The sequence below is a fragment of the Panthera tigris genome, chromosome C1, assembly GCF_018350195.1.
Source record: "Panthera tigris isolate Pti1 chromosome C1, P.tigris_Pti1_mat1.1, whole genome shotgun sequence".
In the NCBI taxonomy this organism is placed as follows: domain Eukaryota; kingdom Metazoa; phylum Chordata; class Mammalia; order Carnivora; family Felidae; genus Panthera; species Panthera tigris.
The window spans coordinates 196,857,926-196,879,595 of record NC_056667.1 but is presented as its reverse complement, the minus strand read 5'-3'; the positions used below and the strand labels follow the sequence as shown (position 1 = coordinate 196,879,595).

At 34.4% G+C, this 21,670-nt stretch overlaps 1 protein-coding gene across 2 annotated transcripts in view; it reads right to left on the bottom strand.

Moving 5' to 3' along the window:
* The window catches only part of SPAG16 (sperm associated antigen 16), a 1,018,955-nt gene that overhangs the window by 514,704 nt on the left and 482,581 nt on the right, over nt 1-21,670 (bottom strand). For both annotated transcript variants that reach the window (XM_015539276.2, XM_042995277.1), the window contains one exon: nt 11,357-11,500. In XM_015539276.2, coding sequence (XP_015394762.2) covers nt 11,357-11,500 — 144 coding nt within the window. The remainder of the gene's footprint in view (nt 1-11,356; nt 11,501-21,670) is intronic.

Sequence of the window (21,670 nt, the reverse complement as noted above, 5' to 3'; positions counted from 1 at the left end):
GTAGAAATCGAACAGCATATTTTTAATGGCCAATGGCTCAAAGAAGAAATTTTATAAGGAAAAATCAGAAAATACTTTTACATGAATGAAAGTAAAAATACAACATACTAAAACATATGGAAAACTCCCCATAGCATTCCTTAAAAGGTAATTCATAACTACAAATAATACACTGTAAAGAAGAAAGAATTCAAATGATACCTAATCTTCCACATTAAGAAACTGAAAAGAAGCAAAATAAATCCAAAGAGAGCAGAAGGAAAGAATAAATATTATAGTGGAAATAAATGAAACAGGTAAAAATATATAGAAAATCAATACTAAAAGTTGGTTCTTTGAAAAAAGCAACAAAATTGACAAATCCTTAGCTATACTGATCAACAAAGAAAGAGACAAGACACTAATTATTAACGTCAAGAATGAAAGAAAGGGCATCACTACCAAATTTACAGAATTAAAAAGGATTATTTGGGAAACTATGAACAACATGGCAATACAAGTGGCAACAATGTGGCAACAAATTCAATAATCTAGATGAAATGGGCAAATTCCTCAAATTGAATTAGTAATCAACACCTTTCCGCAAAGAAAATCCCAGGATCCTCTGGATTCACTGATGAATTTTCTCAAATCTTTCAAGAATAATTAATATCAACCCTTCACAAATTCTTCCAAAAAATATAAGGAGAGGGAATGCTTCCCAACTCATTCTGTGAGGCCAATGTTGGTCTGATATCCAAACCAAAGACATCATGAGAAAACTATAATCTATACTTCTTATGAATGTAGATGCAAATATCTTCAACACAATACTAGCAAACTGAATCCAGAAACCTGTTATAAGGGTTATTTATATATCATGACCAAATAAGATTTATTCAAGGAATGCAAAGTTGTTCAGCAAACAAAAATCAGTTGATGAAAATCACTGTATTGATAAAGGATTAAAAACTACATGAACATTTCAATAGTTGCAGAAAAGTTATTTTAAAAAATCCAATACCCTCTCATGGTAAACACACTCACAGAATTAAGACTAAAGGGAACACCCTAAACCTGATAAATGCATCAACAAAAATCCACAGTTAACATCATACTTAATGGTAAAAGAACACTTTCCCCCTAAGATCAGCAATACGACAAGGACCTTTGCTCTTGCCATGTCTATTCAACATTGTTCTAGAGTTTTAGCTGAACAATTAGATAAGAAAAAGAAATAAAAGCCATCTCTAATGGAAAAGAAAAAGGAAAATTATCTTGCAAGTAGTATGTGAAGATAACATATACAGAAAATTCTAAGAATTCTATCAAAATAATAAAATTAATAAATGAGGTTGCATACTGATGAATATACAAAAATCAACTGCATTTTTAGACCTTGGCACTGAACAATCTGAAAATTAAGAAAGCAATTTCATTTACAATACCATTAAAATGAATAGAATACTTAGGAATAAATTTAACAAAACTAGTGTAAGACCTGTGTCTTAGTTTTCTTTTTATGTGTGCTATAACACATTACCACAAAGTCAGTGGCATAAACTAATGCAAATTTATTATTTTCTAATTCTGGAACTCTAAAATAAGTTTCATTGTCTTGAGGGGAGAATCCCTTTCTTACATCACAGTTTCACATCACTCTTACTCTGACCCCTTCTGCCTTCTTTTTTCACAATTAAAGGACACTTGTGATTACCTGGGGCCCACCTGGATAATCCAGGATAATTTTCTTTTCTTTAATTTTTTAAAAAATTTTTAATGTTTATTTTTTGAGAGACAGAGAGAGAGAGAGAGACAGACAGAGAGATGGGCAGGGGGAGGGGCAGAGAGAGAGAGGGAGACACAGAATCTGAAACAGGCTCCAGGCTCTGATCTGTCAGCACAGAGCTTGACACAGGGCTCAAACTCAGGAACTGTGAGATCATGACCTGAGCAGAAGCCGGATGCTTAACCAGCTCAGCCACCCAGGCGCCCCCAGGATAATTTTCATATCTTAATGTCAACTGATTAGAAATGTTAATTTCATCTGCAATCTTATTTTAAAAGTCTATTCATTCATTTTTAGGGAAGAGGGGCAGAAAGAGGGAGAGAGAGAATCCCAAGCGGGCTCCGCACTAAGAGCATGGAGCCTAACTGACGTGGAATTCAATCACATGAACTGTGGGATCATGACCTGAGCCAAAATCAAACGTTGGATGCTCATCTGACTGAGCGACTCTGGCACCCCTCATCTGCAATTTTAATTTGTAATAGAACATACTTACTGGTTCTGTTCATAGTCTTGCTTCTTTTCATATTTTCTACTTTTGGTGATCATTGAAAACCTGACATTTAAAGTAATATGGAAAGTCTGGAAATCAGACTTCCTCCTCTTCAGTGTCAGCCAATGCTGCTGTTTGTTATTGTTATTTGTATTTCTTAGTGATGTTCCTGAAATAATTCAAAAAAGTGAGTATTCTTTGTTGTGTGTGGACATAGACATCTGCTTTTTTAGCTAATTATTGGACAGGTCCTGGTTCAATGTCTTCATTCAATAAGTCATCCAGTCTTTGGTTAGTGGCTCTGCATGTATGTTGGGGCACATGCTCAACATTGTGGAAGTTTACAACTCAACCTTTGCTTTTGCTTCCTTCTTGAACAACAAGGTCAGTCAGAGGTGAGAGATTAGATCCTCCTCAATTCTTTTCTAGGCCCACCCCCTCCAAATCCATGAGTCTTTTGATATTCCTAGGAATATGGCAGTGTTTCAAAGCCCCCATGGGGCATTTAATTTCCTATTTTTCTGTTTAAGAATTTTGGTCATCCTCTGAAAGAGAATGAAATTTTGCCATTTGCAACAATGTGGATGGAACTAGAGGGTATTATGCTAACTGAAATAAGTCAGAGAAGGACAGATATCATATGATTTCACTCATATGTGGAATATGAGAAAATTAACAGATGAACATAGGGGAAGGGAAGGAAAAATAAGTTAAAAACAGAGGGGGAAGCAAACCATAAGAGACTATAAAATACAGAGAACAAACTGAGGGTTGTTGGAGGGGGGCAGTGGTGGGTTGATGGGTTAAATGGGTGACAGGCATTAAGGAGGGCACTTTTCAGGATGAGCACTGGGCGTCATATGTAAAAGATGACTCACTGGGTTTGACTTCTGAAGCCAAGACTACACTGTATGTTAACTAAGAATATAAATTAAAAAAAAAAAGAATTTTGGTCTTCCTCTTGTTTGCCTGTTATTGCTGCCTCTGGCAGCTGCAATATTAAACACATACCACTAATTGTTACAAATGCTCTGTCAGATGGCCCATCCCATTCATACAAAATAAGTTCTGACTCAGGTCAAGTAAAAACAAGCGCTGCAAATAGGTATTTCTAAGCGGCTTCTAGAAAGTACAAATAGTGACATTTATCTGAGAATGGGGCTTTCGAATCTGCAAATTTGTTTTGCCCCTCTACTTGATGGTAGTGGTTTTCAATGCACCATGATTTTGAGGCAGTTTATTTTCATGGCCACTACAGAACTGGGGAGAGAGGAATAGGAAGGGGGTAATTTTTCTCCAATAAACAATCCTTGGGTGGCTGCAAGCCTTTGGTCAACTTCTAAAAAAATTATTGATTGTGACAATTTTTTATCATCTCTGCTTTTACGGAAGAGGAAATTTTTGAAGGCTCTTATTCTGCCATTCAAGATGTGCTTCCCCTTTTGACTGCGCTTTTGAATACTTATAGTATTCCTCAGACTTTTTTTTTCCCTGCTAGAAAGAGGTAGAGAGGCCAATAGACCTGGAGACAATATCGGTTTCAGAAAAAACAGACCTGGGCAAAACTCTGCCCAATAACACCAACAATACTAGTGTTACCAAATGTCTATTCTGAGCCCAGGACAGTTAAATGTTTTACATAAATTTTCTCATGCAGCCTTCATATCAATCTAATGAGGTAGGTTATCCCCATTTCCAAATGAGCAACTAGACTATCAGAAATAAAATAAAATGACATGGCTGTTTTTTGTTTTATTTTTGTCACACCCATACTTAAAAGCAAGTCTGACTTTAGCAGGTACTTCTGTAGAACCACATTTTACCATTTGCCTGAGGAGGGCCCTTGGGCAGAGTCTCCAACTTTTCACTGAGCTGTTGAGACTATTGGAAATTTATTTTCCAACACTTTTCTCTACAGTGATCACATATTACTTTTAAAATTAATAAAAAAAATAAATAAGTATTCTATTACTGTCAAAGATTATCCCCTTCACACAAAGATGACTATATTAAGAAGAAAAGCATTATATAGACCTCTTCAAAGAATATAAAGTAAACCATTATCATTTAACAGGTATATCTCAAACTTATCTTGGTAAAAATCTACTGAGGTTTCCAGATGATCAAAGTATCTATCTCTAAAACTCAGAAAGAAACAGGACATTACAATCTTATGGAAATTGTACATCAACCTCTTCATTATGCTTTCAAATTTGAACTCTTGGCTTCATGCTTACAGCAAATAAAAAGGTTATTCATGCTTCTGTTTTTTTTAATAACTAAATGATATACTTGTCAAGGAGCTTTCATACTATGGTTTTAGCCACTATATAAATACATGAATAGATAGCTTATATGGGGAAGAAAGAATATGAGGGATTTTTTAGAGGCCTATTTATTCACAATTCATAAATCAGCTTATTAGGGTAAAAGTTATGTTTAACAGGATGCTGTCAGGCTTATTTCTGCTTCAGGCAATTAGGTCAGGAAAAAAATGCAGCACTTTGAAACTGTTTAAACCACTAATCCTAAATACTTTCATTTTACAGAGATATTTGGGAAGATACATGCTGCTTCATGTAATAAGCTGTGAATACAAAAGAAAATGCAACCCCAAGGATCAGAGAATTGGACATTGTATTTACACTCAAACTACCTTCTTGCCATTGAGCAGTTCTCTGGTATAGGAAAAAAGTAAATAGTATATAATAAGGTAGTGTAGTGTGTGTTTTATTGATCTAATAATATTAACCTGGAGATTTATATGCAACTCTGTGCTTCAGTTACCCAAAGCTTGTCTAAATGGACCAACAATAAAACATGCCTGTGGATACAGGAGCTTCAACACTATACACTTTACATTTCTCAAAAAAACAAACTAAAAAAAAAAGCTACTTTAAAAAGCATTTTGGGGCGCCTGGGTGGCTCAGTCGGTTGAGCGTCCGACTTCGGCTCAGGTCATGATCTCATGGTCTGTGGGTTCGAGCACCGCGTCAGGCTCTGTGCTGACAGCTCAGAGCCTGGAGCCTATTTCAGATTCTGTGTCTCCCTCTCTCTCTGCCCCTCCCCTGTTCACGCTCTGTCTCTCTCTGTCTCAAAAATAAATAAACGTTAAAAAAAATTTAAAAGCATTTTTCAGGTTTTCTAGTGAAAAAAAATCCTCCTAAAACATAATCTAAAATGAAAAAAAAAATTAGAAACATGCAGAATTCTCTCTCTTCTTTAAAAACAAAATGTGGTAAGTTTATTGGTGTAAGTTTAAAAAAAACTTATGCTTTTCAAGAGCTAAGAATAGATATATAACATACATTTCACATTAATTGTACTTATTTTTCAATTTATAACTGTTTTGATGTTTAACTTGGCAAGAACTTCAGATATCATCTTATCAACTGATAAAATATGGTTTAACAGCATTTTTCTAAGGGGTTTGGTGGGACCTAGACATCACAATACATTCTTCCTTTTTTATCCCATTGTGTTTAAGGCTACCAAGTTTATAAAAGGTTTTGGGGCACCTGGGTGGCTCAGTCGGTTGAGCTTCTGACTTTGGCTCAGGTCATGATCTCACAGTTTGTGGGTTCAAGCCTCACATCAGGCTCTGTGCTGACCGTTTGCTCAGAGCCTGGAGCCTGCTTCAGATTCTGTCTCCTTCTCTCTCTGCCCTCCCACGCTCATGTTTTGTCTCACTCTGTTTCTCAAAAATAAATAAATGTAAAAAAAATTTTTTTAATGTTTTGAGTTATCTCTAAGTTCTCAAAATACCTATCAGTGGATAAAAATAATAATGGGTAACATTTATTGAACATATGTATATCAGGCAATAGTATTTTTGTTTTTAATACAGCATTAACCTTCACCATCAACCTACAAAGTAGGTATTATTATGCCCATTTCACAGATGAGAAAACTGACAGGACTAGCAAAGATGAAGCTCGGATTCTAACATGGACAACCTGAAACTGATTCCATGTGTTAGAGGTTTAGAGTAGGACATCTATCTTGCACTGGAGTATGCTTACAGTTTCTACTTTGTGGCATTGTATATTTCACTCTTTCAACAGTGCAAAGGCAACACCAATGCACATTCTCGGCATTGCTCCACTCATTCACCATTTTCTGTGACTGATGAATTTCTTTCTAAGCTGGTTCATTTGTCTATCCTGTAAATGCATAGGGTACTTTACCTTGCCAATGTATGATTGCCATTTAGTGGTAGATATGTAATAAAAGCCAGTTCTACAGTGATTAGTTACCCACGCAATTCCTAAAAATTGCCTTGATACACAAACCCTACTAAGGAACTTAGATGCAAAAAAAAATCAATTCTACTATAAACAACTTATGGTAATGATCAGTTGTGTGTATAGTATTATTTTGAAACAAAATAGCCTTTGGGAGATTGGTCCTCTATGACAAGAGTTTTTAAATGCCATCAGTTGTATAGTCTGTATAATACTGGTCCAATGCCTATAATTAAAAGTTCTCCAGGGGTGCCTAGGTGGCTCACTTGGTTAAGTGTCTGACTCTTAATTTTGGCAGGTCATGATCTCATGGTTAGTGAGATCGAGGCCCATGTTGGGCTTTGTTTGTGCTGACAGAGCAGAATGAATAAATAAACATTAAAATAAAAAGCTTCCCACATACATTATTTTTGTGAGTTACAAATATGCTAGAAAATGTTAGCGTTCAAACAGTTTTAATAAAAAATAATCATTATCATTAAAGAAAAGAAAAATACGTGGTTAACATTTATTGAGAATAAACACCAACTGAAAAAGTAACTCAGTTTGCACAGATATGAGAGAGCCTGGGCAGGCCTTGCTCCTATGGTGATTTTAGGTATTTCAGGTATTTTTGCCTTCTGATTTTATGTTCCCCACTTTGCCCTAACACCTGTAAGCACTCATTCCTCTTTCGATCCATCTAACTCCATGGCATCCAGGTTCTACATTTACCCACCATATCGTCTTAGTTTCCCACCTGTTCAGTTGTTCAAAATTCATTCTCGTCAATTTCAAGCATGGGACTTAACAATATTTTCAAACATTAAGTACAGATGGTAGATTTTTATGTAACCATTTTAAAGTATTCTTTAATATTTATCTACTATGATAATTTATACTATAATGTCCTCATAGTTGTATCACTTACTTTTTCCATACTTTTCAAGTACAATTGTATACTTCTTTTGAAAAACATCTGACTGAATTCCATTTTCTACTTTCTTTTGAAAAGTTTTGCATCTATGATTGTGAAATGGGCCTATAGTTATGGTGGGGGTAACTACATTTGTTCGGTTTAGAATCAGCCTTTTGCTATATTTTTAAAACCAGGAATAACATTTCCTAACTTTCCTTGTTTTAAAAAAATTCATTGAACCTAAAAATTAAATGATTTTTTTAAAAATATAGTTTTTAAAACTCAGCCTTTAATGAAACTGCTCAAGATGGTAATGCAAGGTAGAATTTCCAAACTGTTTTTTTCTACTGTTATTAATCTCTTCTGGGTTTCTATTTAATCTTGATTCAGTGTTGGTAATATTTATTTTTGTAGCAATCTATTATTTTATAAAAATTTCCAAACATGTATATATTTTTTTGTCTTTGTGGCTTTAACTCCTTCTGAATCACTAAAGCTTATATTTGTTTCCCCACTTTTATTTTTCCAGCAGTTTTGTGAGGTATCTACTTCTATTATAATAGTTTCTTATTTTATTTTTCCTCAAAAAGCCTTTTAGATTAAAACATATTTACTCTTTTTATTCTAATTTAATTTATATTTTTCATTTAGTCATTCTGTTCTTTTCTACATTTTGTTGACCAGTTGTACTTTTTAATTTGAATACATAATTCACTTTTTTTTCAGTGTGTGTGTGTATGTGTGTGTGTGTGTGTGTGTGTGTGTGTGTATGTATTAAACCATTTAATAAAGCATTTAAAGCTATGAATGTTACTCTGAATACAGCTTTGGTTACATCTCAGACATTTGATAAGTATTGTGGTAGAGATAGTTTACCAACTAGGTAATGACAGTTTAGAGTTCCTCTGTGATCCAATATTCATTTATTTACTTTTTAATAATGCAGGTTTCATTTTGTTTTATTTATTTTTATTATTGAGTTTTATTTAAAAGTTATAGATTTCATAATTTCTATTCTGAAGAACTCATTTATACTAAATTATTGGCGTAAGATTTATACATTAAAAAACTCTAATAATAAATGATTTCAAAAATCTATGTTTTCTCTTTACAGTTAAAAAACACTATTTTATTAATTCATCTAATTCAATTGTTAATTTTGTTTACTTGACAGATTAAAAACTGACAGAGATACTCTGAAGTCTTTGACTCTGATGACTATGGTTTTGTCAATGTCTTCTTGTATTTATGAGATATTTTGTTTTATGCATTTCCACATCATATTATCTGAATCCTCAAGTGAGAAGTTATCTTCACTATTTTTCACCTGTCAATCCTTCTTTGCCTGATATTAATATTACTTTGCCTGTTGTATTTGTTGTTTATGCACTGAAGTGGTCTGCTATGGCAAAGGAAATAGGACAACAAAGATTCATTTGGGTAAGTCAGGATATACCACTGTCATATTAAGTAAGATTGACCCCCAAAAGAAATTTGGGTTATGTTAATGTGGAAGACGAGACAGTATATTTAATTTCATAGTAATCAGGAACACATCCAGCTGGAAGTTACAGAAAGTACTCAACTAGGAACAACCGCAATTAAAAATAAAATAAAGAAAATATACACCTTTTCTTTTTCTATGTGAAGAGCATGGGACTTAGACAGATGTCAGTATATAGTTTATCCACTCTGAACCTCTTCCAAGGAAACAGAATAAGCTGATCACAAAGATGGGCTCTGAGAAGGATTGTAATTGCATTCATTAATGAAAGATATAACTACATATTAAAGTATCATATTTGAATCAAATTTATTTTAATTTTTTAATTGCAGATTAGTACATAGAGAAATAGAAAAAAATATTATCTTCAACAATAAACTATTTTTTTACTGGCCAGTTACCTAAGCCAAAATAAAAATAAAATGTCACAAATTTAAATTTCAGAAAGTATAAATTTCAACAAATTTAAAAACATAAACATTGTATATATGTATAATATATGTATATACATATATACATATGATCTTCAATGTTGATTTGCATACATTAAACATTATAAGGTTTTGAGGTTTTAAACATAAACTCTTTATGAATTGAACTCTACCCTAAATATAAAAGAGTTTTTTTTTCTTGTTGTTTCTGGTAAACATTTATTATTTTTCATTAATTCTACAAAAAGAACACTGGCTATTCAGTGTCTCTCACTTAAAAACATTTAAGGTGAAATGTATTTTTTCCTCATTATTTTTACCCTATGCACTAGAAAAAAGCAAACAGTGTAGCTACATTTTACTACAATTCTGCCAAAGAAAGTACTGAATGTAAATTCATATTATGAGTGAATAATGATGTATTTAACCTCATTTTAATTTCAGTAATTGAGTGGGAAAACAGGAACATCTATCTATTAAGAGGACCTTGTGCTGGTCAAGCACTAATGAGAAAATGTCTGAGTCACTGGTTGTCATGATAACAGGGCATTATGGAAATCTGATTAGCATGCCCAGCATGCTACATAAGTGATAGACTATACCTCTAACTGTATTGTCTCTGCTTGCAAGATGGGCTTTATATTCCTAAAAGGTGAGGGGTGGCATGGATCTGTTTATCTGTATATCAAATATGAACGGCACTACATATTTCAAAATTAAGTTCAAATACTTAGTATTAAACATAAATTACACTTTGAGAAGATTCTCAAAAATCAAAATAAATCAGCTCACTTTTCTCATTAACTCACAAATTTCTCAACAATTTCGTTTATTTTTATTTCAATCGAATTTTATTAGCTTTCATATGAAGGATAAGACAAAGATAATTAAAAAAAGAGAGAATTTTGTGAAAAAATGAAAATAAATGAACAGAGGTCCTCCTAAGAACAAAATTTCCCAATGGAATGGTGTAGAAATTGTACCAAGAACTATGAGTCTCCAAGAGTACCTAGACCAGAGATTGTTAGGGTCAGATGGAACAGCGTTTACAAATGTTAAGCGTAATGATGAACAAGAGAACATGGTCAGTCCTGGGACTAGGAGTTGCCCCAGGAACAAGTGTGGGCAGAGCTTTCTACCACTAGAAATACCGCATCTAAGTGTTTAACAAAATCTTTATCTCTGTTCCCTTGGCCTCTGGGCCAAAATTCAGTGAATTCAGAAATTATAGGGCTCGATGCTTTCTTCTCTTTAATATGTTGAGTGTCATTAAATTTTCAAAGAAATTGATCATTGCCTTCTGATTCTTTTTGGTAGATAACTTAATTCTAAGAGGAAAACCTAAAGATTACCAGAAGCAAAGTAAACACTGGTGTGCATTCTTGACTAGATCCATGTGTCTTGTCAGAGCTTGCGTGTACGAGAAGCATTAATAATGCTTGTCCTGGGAAACTTACCATTTTTGTTAAGTGCATCAGCATGTGGACTAAGTTTTACATGATCCAAATATCAAAAACAATCAATCTAAAGTCAATATAATGAAAGCCCAAGAACATTTCTCTACATGTCTCAAAATTCAGTGGAAGGTGTCGGGTTGCAGAGAGAAAAGTACAAAGGCAGCAGACTATAAACTTTCATTTATACGAGATGACTAAGTCCTAGATATCTATCCTACAGCAGAGGCTATAGTTAACAATATCGTGTCATATACTTAAAAAGAGGGTATACATTACATGAATTATTTTATAATAAATACTAATAATAGCGCAGATAGGAGGAAACTTTTGGAGATGATAGATATGTTTATGGCATAGATTGTGGTGGTGATTTCAAGGATGTATATTTATCTTCAAACTTACCAAGTTGCTTACATTAACTTTGTAATTTTTTTTTGTATGTCATTCATACTTAAATAAAGTAGTTAAAAGAAAAAAAAAAAACAGGAGAGTGATAGAAGCAGAGTAAACAAGTGCATTCCTGGAGAGAGTAGACAGGTTCAGGGAATTGTGTGCACTGACCTGGGATGGAAGCAACAGTCAGAAAGCCAGTCAGTGTGGCCAAATCCTGTGAGAAGCACGTTGCCTTTGGGTAGTCCCACCACCTTCCAGAGGCGGTCCTCCCCACAGGAGATTAGGATGTCTTTGCAGGGGTGCATGACGATGCTGCACAGGGAGAGATAAGAGAAGAGAGTTATGAGGCGATAACAGCAAACTGTTCCACATTTTGAATAAACAAAACAACAGTAGATAAACAACAACAAACAATCGCATTTCAGCAAAGCAGGACCACAGGACTGCTCACAGAGTACTATTTCAGAAGTCAAAAGAGCCAGGTTCCACCTCTTGGTGATGGCTCTCACGATCACCATCAACCTAACGAACTTCACTGGATCTCAGATTCCTCGTTTGTAAAATAAGATGATTGGTTTAGATGATGTTCCTGTCTTAATCCTGACTTGAACATAATAATTCTGATTTTTCTTTTATGGAGGAAAAGTTATGCCAATGATAATTTGGCGTTAGGATATTTGAACCAGTAGGCATGCTTATTATAGAAAATCGAGAATCTTTTCAGACTACAGTGTATCTTAAATCAGACATTATCCAGGAAGAGATCATGAATCATAACCACATTATCACAGCTCTATAACAAATACTATAAATGAAACATTAACTCCATGGCCCACTATCTACACAAAGCAAAGAAGCTCAAATTCTGTGTTAATATGCCACTTAAATTGGCTTCAGTCAATGCACAGTACACAAATTACGGTAATGAATTCAGGATGCATAAGGCAATTCCCACTCTATAAAGGCATAGAGGGAAATGAGAAAGAAGTATGTAAAATTAATGATTAACACATTAAGCAGTATTATTTGAACTGGGCTATGATCATTGTGGCTATTTAAATATTGGAGTTAAACCATTCTAAAATCAAGAGTCTACAAGGTTAATGCCTGATATTTTATCTATGGCAATGTTTTAATCTTATTTATATAGAGTTTCATCTATGCTTTACAATGTAATAAGAACAAATGTGCCCAATGTTAAGCACCTATTAAAATTTTAGCCAATATATTACCAACAAATTGTTCAATTTCAACATAGCCATCTCAAATCAAAGACATAATTCATTTACATGCCTATGTAGTGAAATAAAACAAAAAACGACTTTAAAAAATAAAAATTACACATTCACTCCTCCCACAGTCCATTCTATGAATGGTCATGTTTCTCTCTTCTGCAATGTAGACTTTAGGAAATTGCTTTCCCAATGACATCATGGTCTCAGTCCACACCTGCCATCATTAACTCCAGGGCTTACATGAGAGCAAAACATTATTCATCATAGATCCATTCCAGTAATACGATTAAAATCCCAGAATTTGAGGCTGGAAACTTATGTTCTCACATTAGATCTATATAGTTTTGGAAATCTGCTGGGGTCAGTCAATGCTGGAAATAATCAACTTACAGGCATGTAACCACTATGACCAGGACCCTCTTTCTAGTGAGACCCTATTTTTCCCCAGCATTCTGTTGCTCAAAATAAACACAAAAGGGAAATTAGCCATTTTGCAATTCATCACAATGTTAGTTTGTGACTTTCAGAAGACCAACTCAGGAAAGGAATTTATTACAGCTCAAATGGGGTAGAGGATACATTTATAGAACTTAATTAGAAGAAAAATATGATGAGAGGTAAAAAAAGGCCAGATTGAAATAAATTCTATATTCAAACACACAGAAGAAGGAAAACCAAATCCTTGAAGCTACTCAGTATGATATATGTTGGCTCACAGTTTTCCTGGCAGACACATGCACACTTGACTAGATGATAAATTACCCTCTTTAAGTAAGATAACTAAAATCACTGATGTCTTTACAGACTTTGAAAGATAAGTTTCCAAAATGACTTTTGTGAGGGGAGCTATTTGTAGAAGTTAAGGAAAAAAAATATAAACAAACTCATTGGTAGTTAATCAGTCTTGAAAGTGTTTTTTTTTTCCAGGCTCTTCCTGATCTCTTCTAATTTGGGGCCTCCTCCAAACCATCTATAACATCCACTTCTACTTCACATGGTCTTATCCTAGTTATCACACTCTCAGGCTTCTTTGTTCATGTAATTCTTTTCTAACACGGACTCTTTTTTTTTTTTTTAATATCTCTACCTATAAATGAGTTTTATAATCATTCTGGACAAATTTCAGTCAAGAAACTAATATTTTATTATTTAAAGAATATATTTTAATTCATTCATGAAAGAGTCTTTAAGTGAAGAGAACTATACCCAGCATATACAGAAGAGAATGCTTTCATCACAACCAATCAATCAGTACTTGTTATTGAATTAGTCACTGAATAAGTATACCAGCAAATACTGGGTCATAGTGATAAAGACCCCCTATGAAAATTAGCAAATCCCAATTCAGATCACTCCATATGGGAGAAGATCAAGATTGGGAACACAAGTTAAGGGCCATGGACCAGAAATATTTCCCAAGGTACCTAAGTTCAGTGTTATTGTCAACTCTGCAATGAGGCACTGGTATCTGAAATCTTCCTCCTCTTCCTCTTCATTGTCAATTAAAAGCAATGATATCTAGCATTGTTTGAAAATTGAACATACACCAGAAATGGTATGTTTTTGTATCCTTACAAGTTCAATGAAAGCTCAGGAGGGCAGTGGTTTAGGTCTGTCCATTTGATGTATACTTGCTGTATACTCAAACCCAACAATGGCTGGTACAAAGTAGCTACTCAATAAATGCTTGTCAAGTATCTGAGTTATTAACAATTAGTTTTGTTATTTTGTGACTAAGTAAACAGAGATTGGGATATTATATAAATTGCTCAAGTTCACATGTGGTAATGGATGGAGGCTGACTTTGAACTCAGGACAGTCTCACTTTGGAGCTCATGATTTTAGCTACTTCTACTTAGTATCAGTCTTTCATAGTTTATTATTTATATGTGTATATTATAAACATTGATAAATTCTCATTATAGAGATTGGAGATATTATTATTTCACATAAATGCTTAAGTTATTTAGTCCCTATTAATAGAATTAAAGAACACATCTAGGAATTATCAATGTATATATCAGAGCTGGGTACCACTTAACCTCTCAGTGTCTTTTTTTTGTTATGTTTCTTTAGTTTTGAGAGAGAGAGAAAACTAGAAAGCAAGTAGGGGAGGGGCAGAGAGAAAGGGAGACACAGAATCTGAAGCAGACTCCAGGCTCTGAGCTGTCAGCACTGAGCTCGATGCAGGGCTTAAACCCATGAACTGTGAGATCATTTCCTGAGCCAACATTCAATGCTTACTGACTGAGCCACCCAGGTGCCCCTTGACCTCTGAGTGTCTTAAAGGCTGTAGTGGACCCCACCCTTTACAACTAAAGTGCTCTGCTGCTGTAGGGAAAACCAGGTGAGTAGCATTCTCCAACTTCCTGTCTGCATAAAGCTTCTGTGCTGATTAATTGTATGTTGCACTTAATAAGATCTTTCTGAAAGATCTTATTCTCTGGTGTTAATTTTATGAGCCTTGTATGTACTTCAAGGTTTCAGAGGGCACAGAATTTTTATCCACCTATTTCCATAAGCACTCTGTAAAGGAAAATGTAGAAGGATATTTAGTAAGCGTTGATTCCATAGACTTTTATTTCACTGAGAATTTCCCCAGTATATTCAGGCCTCAACTTTTATCATTTTGCTTATCTCTGAATCAGTCTTTTCAGGAAGTTGAAGAATAGGAGAAATAATGAACACTTTATAGGAGTAGGTTCCTGATTAGAAACTTACAAACATTAACTCACTTAATGGTCATAATATCCCTGTGAGTTAGGTCTACTATTATACCCATCTTGCAGATTGTAGAACTGGGGCACATACAGGTTAAGTGATCTGCTTAAGGTCATGAAGCCAGCAAGTGACAGAGTGAGGACATGCATATGAACAGAATGTCTCCAGAGTCCAAGTCTCTCAGTAGAGTGAGCTCAGAACCTCAGCTGCCTTTTCCTTTTTTGATGACAACAGAAGCAGAAACCATGGCATAGAGTAGACTAGTATTTAAGAGTGTGGGCTCCAGAGTAAGATGTGAGTTTGAACTCTTACTCCAGTGTTTACTTGCTAGGCATCTTTAGATAAATCACTTCACTAGCCTTTTCCTCAGCTTCCTCATCTGAAAAATGGGAAGAATATGATACAGACCTCAGAGGTTTTTTTGAGAATTAAATAAGTAAATACATGTACAGGACTTAGAGTAGTGGTAAAAAAGTAATGAAACCTCAGTGAACGTTACCACAGCACAGAGTCACTGAGGCCAGCATGCCTAGCTTGAATATTGGCCTACAACTTAATAGCTAATTACTTTGTATAACTTCTCAGCCTCAGTTTCCATATTTGTGAAGAGGAAAAATAAAACTCATTCATAGAGGTGTTGTGAGGAGAAAAGAAGCTGGTATATGTAAAGTGGTTGAAACAATATCTGAACATAGTTGGCTGTCCATAAATGTTAGCTATTATATTATTCAACACCACTGAATTTCATTGTAACCTGGCCCTCCGTGCAGTTAACTTCTATAAACGATACATGCTTCTTTTAAAGAACATGGGTAGTAAATTTAATACTTCAAATTGTAGATATTTAAAGATAAATGATGTTGCCATGTGGTTTGACAGACATTGGTCACTGCTGGGCTTTATTTGATGTCGAATCGTCTGGTAAAAAGGCAGGTCCCAAACATAATACTTTCACAGGTAAACCTAAAGAAGTTCTGTGGTTGTTTATTTTTTTATATGATTTTAAGAAATGCATTGAGGGAAACAGTGGACAGTATGTATACACTGCCTCCTATTCCTGTCGTCATGTATACAACTGAGACAAAGTAGTTGTGGACCATCGAGCAAAGCCTCTGCTAGGTCATAGACCTCCTGAGATGAGAACAGCACAGTTCCTCTCCCCAAGTTAGGTCCACAAATAGAGGTGTCCCTCTTGTAACCATAAAATGACTTTGCTTCTCAAAGATGTCTTCCTGAAGTTCTAATTAATAAGAATAATGAGCTCTTACTGAATATCTTCCTGGCACCTGCCCTAAGTGCCACAAAGTCATTTTACTTTAAACTTTGAATATAAGCTTTCTGCTTCCCTTTAACTTACTATTAATTATAATTACAAGATTCAAAGACAAAGGCCCTGTCATCTCATTCCCAAGTTAATAAGCTTGTGACTAGGGTGGAAATAGTACAGGAAAACATCTTAGGGATTTAAAAAAAGAAAATGTGGATGAATGCTAGTTCTGCTTCTTTATCAAGTCATGTCCTGATGAAGCATCCATAAAATGTTTTGTTAAACAATACCCCAGGCAAGTTACATAAACTATTATGTTCTATGAGAGATTTTTATTTTACAAAAGGACATATTCCTTATAATAGACCACATGGTATATACTTCAAAAGCTCTCCTCTCTAATTGAAATTGTTCTTTCCAGTAGTGGCATTACACAAGAATATTTTGGAAGGAATATGTGTAGGTGTATGGCGAACACTATTAATTATCAGTAGAGTCAGTGACATAAGCACCGCTGTTAGACTTTTCAAAGAGAAGAATACTAATCCAAAAAAAAAGATTGTCACAAGAAAGACTAATTAGATACCCTTGTCTTCACTTTGGGTTATTCAGCATTGTAAATGTTTCCTTCACTTCAGTTCACAGGCTCTAATTATTTCCAACACAGAAGATGCACAGTAGTTTGAAAATGAATCGATATCAAAATGTGTGCCCCATAAACTTTAGGTGACCACTTAGCTACTTATCCTTAGTGACAGCACACCCTCACACATAACATATGTTTTTATCCAGCTTACCCAGACAAGTATATATAAAAGACTTGTCTCCTTGCTTAGCTAATAATTGCATCTTATAATTGGATATGCATCGAGATTTACAAAGCACTCTAACATGCGACTTTTTTTCATTATTTCGACAAATATGTATCATGAGCCTATGATACAGTATGCAAAACAGACAGGGGCATCACCCTCATCATTTCACTCATTTACATATGAATGGAGGGAAACAAATAGCAGCAATATAATAACTGAACCAAATGATTCAAGTATAAGAAAAACACAAAGTGATGTGGCAATGATTGAGGGGGTGTGTTATTTTTGATGAAGTGGTTAGGGGAGTCCTCCTTGAAGATATGACATGCTAGCTAACATCAGAATGGCAAGAAGGAAGAAGCATCTTTAGGATGATATAGGGGCAGGTGATTTCAGGTACAGGTGACTGCGCATGTAAAAGCACAATGGCTAAAAGAAATTGGTGTACTCAAGGGAAAGAAGACCAGGGGGACTGCTGGAGCAGGCAAGGAGGGCTGTGTTGAGGATGGATGAGGAACCGTAGAAAGACAAAGACCAGATCATGTAGGGCATCATAGGTTGAGAAAAGAAGACCGAAATTTATCACAAGATCATTTAAGTAGGAGAATGGTATATAAATGGTAAGTATTTAAAAGATCTCTAGCTGCTACATGGAAAATGAGAAAGTGCAGAGCAAGAGAAGAAACCAGGACATTTAGCTAGAGCTGTACAGCAGTAACCTAAGAATAATGGCTGTAAATCCATTTAACATATAGCTTCTCATTACTATGACAGATGTCACTTTAGCTTACTAAGATTTTCATCATTGTCTTTAGGAAGTGTCAGCTCAAAGTTGTTCTCACCAATAAAAAATATTAAATAAATTAAGTGTACTTTAAAAAGTGCCAAAGTAAAATGGAATACAACTCATAAAACATATGTATGCACAAAACAAAATAATTAGAAATCTGTCAAAATAAGGTATCAGGTCACATTCATTTTTAGAATTCAATGAAGGAAATGTGAAGTATTAAATATTAATACTTCTCTGTCACTTTAAATTTAAAAATTGTGATACTACAGATTTTATTCAAAGCTAAGTAGGATTTATATCGTCAAGATCTGGAAAGTAGCACTTCCTTTTATTTTTACTAAATAGGTGGGCATTGTCACAGTTTACAGACTTATTAATAATGCCCTGAATGGTAGTCAGAAAGGCTAACCCCTCCTTTTTATTTTAATTTTTTGTTCGATGTTCTTGCAAACATTGTATATACATTATATTTACAGTAAATTTGGAGTAAATAGTTTTTTCTTTGTCCTGCTATCTGGCTGGTAATGCTAATCCAACCATCAACAGGTGAGGCAAGGAAGACTGGATGTGTGTTCAGGGTCATCAGTGGGGAAAGGCCTTAAGCAGTGACTTAGATTACACAGTAGATACTCAAAAGGCCAAATATAAAAAGAACAAATTTACACACAACTTATGTAACATCTTAACATTCATCCATATAAGCAGTTGATAAACTAAACCAAATCCTTTTTAACAAGATACAAATTATTTGGCTTTTCTCACTTCATGCAAAGAAGCAGTTCCATACAACTTTCCCAAAATCTTTGTTTTCTTTGAATTGCATAGCACAAATGTGTATTTTTAAAATACGTTTTCTTTAATTTCAGATGTAATAAGTTTTCTACGAAGAGTTCTCAAGTTAAATAAATTTCAGGTAAAGTCCTAAATAAATTAAACCAACTCCATACTTATAAATAAGAGTAATCTTAATTTTGTTATACTAATGTCTATATACTAATATAAACACTCCATTGAGATTTATAGATTTGTATTTTAATATGACAAAAATCTCCAAATACACATGCAAAGGTAAAGATTTTTCATTAACAATCAACTCAAAGTCACTTATGAAAAGTCAGCATATATGCAAATATGCTGTCTAATAATTTTTCAAAATGTACTGTGGCCTCATCTACACAACTGGATGTCTCTGTTTCACGGGGTGGGGAAGCTCCCACTCTCGCGAATGCATAAATGATGCCATTTCCCAATTGTCTTTGAAATGAAAATTCTTAAGACCTGGGGACCAGTGGCCCTGAACAAAAGTCATCCTCACATAAAAATGTGATATCATTTATTCGGTCTCCTTCACTTTATTCTTGTTTTATTTATCAAATAAAACAAAACTTAGAAAAGGATACTCTTAATCTGAATAATATCATTCAATTTTCTCTAGAGCTTTCTGAAGTTTCTACTATATGAAAGACCATTTCAAAATACAGACTCAACTAAATTAAATGTATAAACTCCAAAGACAAATGAAGCCAGGACGTGCTATTCAGGTAAATGGAAGGAGGAAGATCATCAAAACAGTTTAACTGTTTTCAGATTTATGAAAATATCTCCTGGAACCTTCCTGTTACTTTAGCAGCTGAACATTTTATGCTACATAGTTTTATACACACTGTGCTTCATGTTATGAAATCACTGTAGTTCTTTATGGTTTAACAGGTTTGAAAGTTACATTACACATTTATGTTCTTAAGAAACCCATTTCAATAATAAAGTTTATTTGGTTATTTCATGTTTCAGCAATTTACAAGAACCCTTTGTAGCTATGAATATAAAAATTTTCCATTCCACATCTTAGTATAATAGTGACATAGAATAGATGCTTTTTAAAGCTAAAGTCAAACATCCCCACAGTAAGAGCTCTATCATGAAATCTCTTTTCCAGGAGAATATTTAAAAATATGACTGAGATATATAATCTAGGAATAATTGGGAGTATTACTACTTAAGATATGGAATTAAGGTAAATTTACATGCTATAGTACAGAATTCTGTTCTGAATTTGGCCCAATTTATTAGAAACCACCAAGCCAATGTGAGGGTTGTAATGATGTTTCACTACCAGCTCTATTTTTGGTACATATTTGATAAATAAATTAGAAAGCCAAAATTAAATATTTTTGATTGTTTTATTTTTGAGAAATAGTAAAGTTTAGCACTTTTTTACAAATATGTTTTGGAATTTAAGGAACATGTTGAGATTATCATAAATTATAGAGATCATTCTGAATATCAATTTCTATATTAAAAAGTGTCTTAAGACTGTGTTTATATCACCCTGGCCCATTTGTGTCAGAGTCCATGCAGCAGGACTGATGGGGACAAGAAATGGCACTAATTTCCTAGTGTGGCACTCACTGTATGTAACTAAGGATGTTCGAGGGGAAGCTGGAGCTGCCATGAGTGAGCCCCTGATCTTCCCAGTGAATGTGGGAGGAAGAAGGGACAGGAGTAAAACTCAGCTACAAAAACATCTCACTAAAGCTATTTAAAAATCACAAACAAATTAAGTTCAGGGTTGGCGACCAGAATTGATGAATACAATGAAAAATTAAGTTCACGGGTGGAATTAGGTGGCCAACTGGGCCAAAGTGAGAACTGGTAAACACATAAGATGATAGGACTTAAACCCTACAGGTCCAAACAATGACAGATTTAGAAAAGCAAGAAACCGACAGGAAATGTGTCTTGATAATTTGCCATGCAGTAGGGTGCTGTTTTATCTTTTATTCATATGAATTCGCCTCTAGGTTGTAAATGCTACTGACATCTTCCTTCCTCTCCATGTGAGAGAGACAGAAATGAAGAGGGGTATATTGGCTAGTTGTTCTTTTCCTAACTACCCACTTTGGGTAAGAAAAGGGGACAGAGAGAGCAATCCAAGCAGCAACCTGCTAGAATCTCAGGTAAGCACTGGAGTTTCTGTTTACAGTCAGATCAATATTACAGTCAGAACAGGAGCAACTGGGGGCTCCTGGGTGGCTCAGTCGGTTAAGCATCAGACTCTTGATTTCAGGTCATGATCCCAGGGTTGTGGGATCAAGCCCTGTGTGGAGCTCCACACTGAGCATGGAGCCTGCTTGGGATATTCTCTCTCTCTCTCTCTCTCTCTCTCTCTCTCTCTCTCCCCCTCTGTCCTCTCTCCTGCTTTCTCTCTATAAAATTATATATATATGTGTGTGTGTGTGTATATATATATATATAATTTACATATTATATTATATATTATATATAATATAATTATATATTATACACAATTTACATATATCATATATTAAATATAAATATATATAATATATATAAATATATATATAATATATATATAAACAAAAGAACAGGAACAACTGCATATTCAATTCCATGATATATTATCTATTTTTACTTCTACCAATTCGTGGGAGAAATAAAGGTATGTACCATTCCCAATTATCTGAAGGATACAGCTTAATTGAACCTCCTTTTATAAATAACTCAAATTACTTTCCTTATGCATATTTAACATCTGCAGCAGAGACCCTCTTAAAATTTTTCAAAGTTTCCCTATACCATATGGCTCTGCCTTCAGTTACTTTTTGCATTGTGTGTGTGTGTGTGCATGCA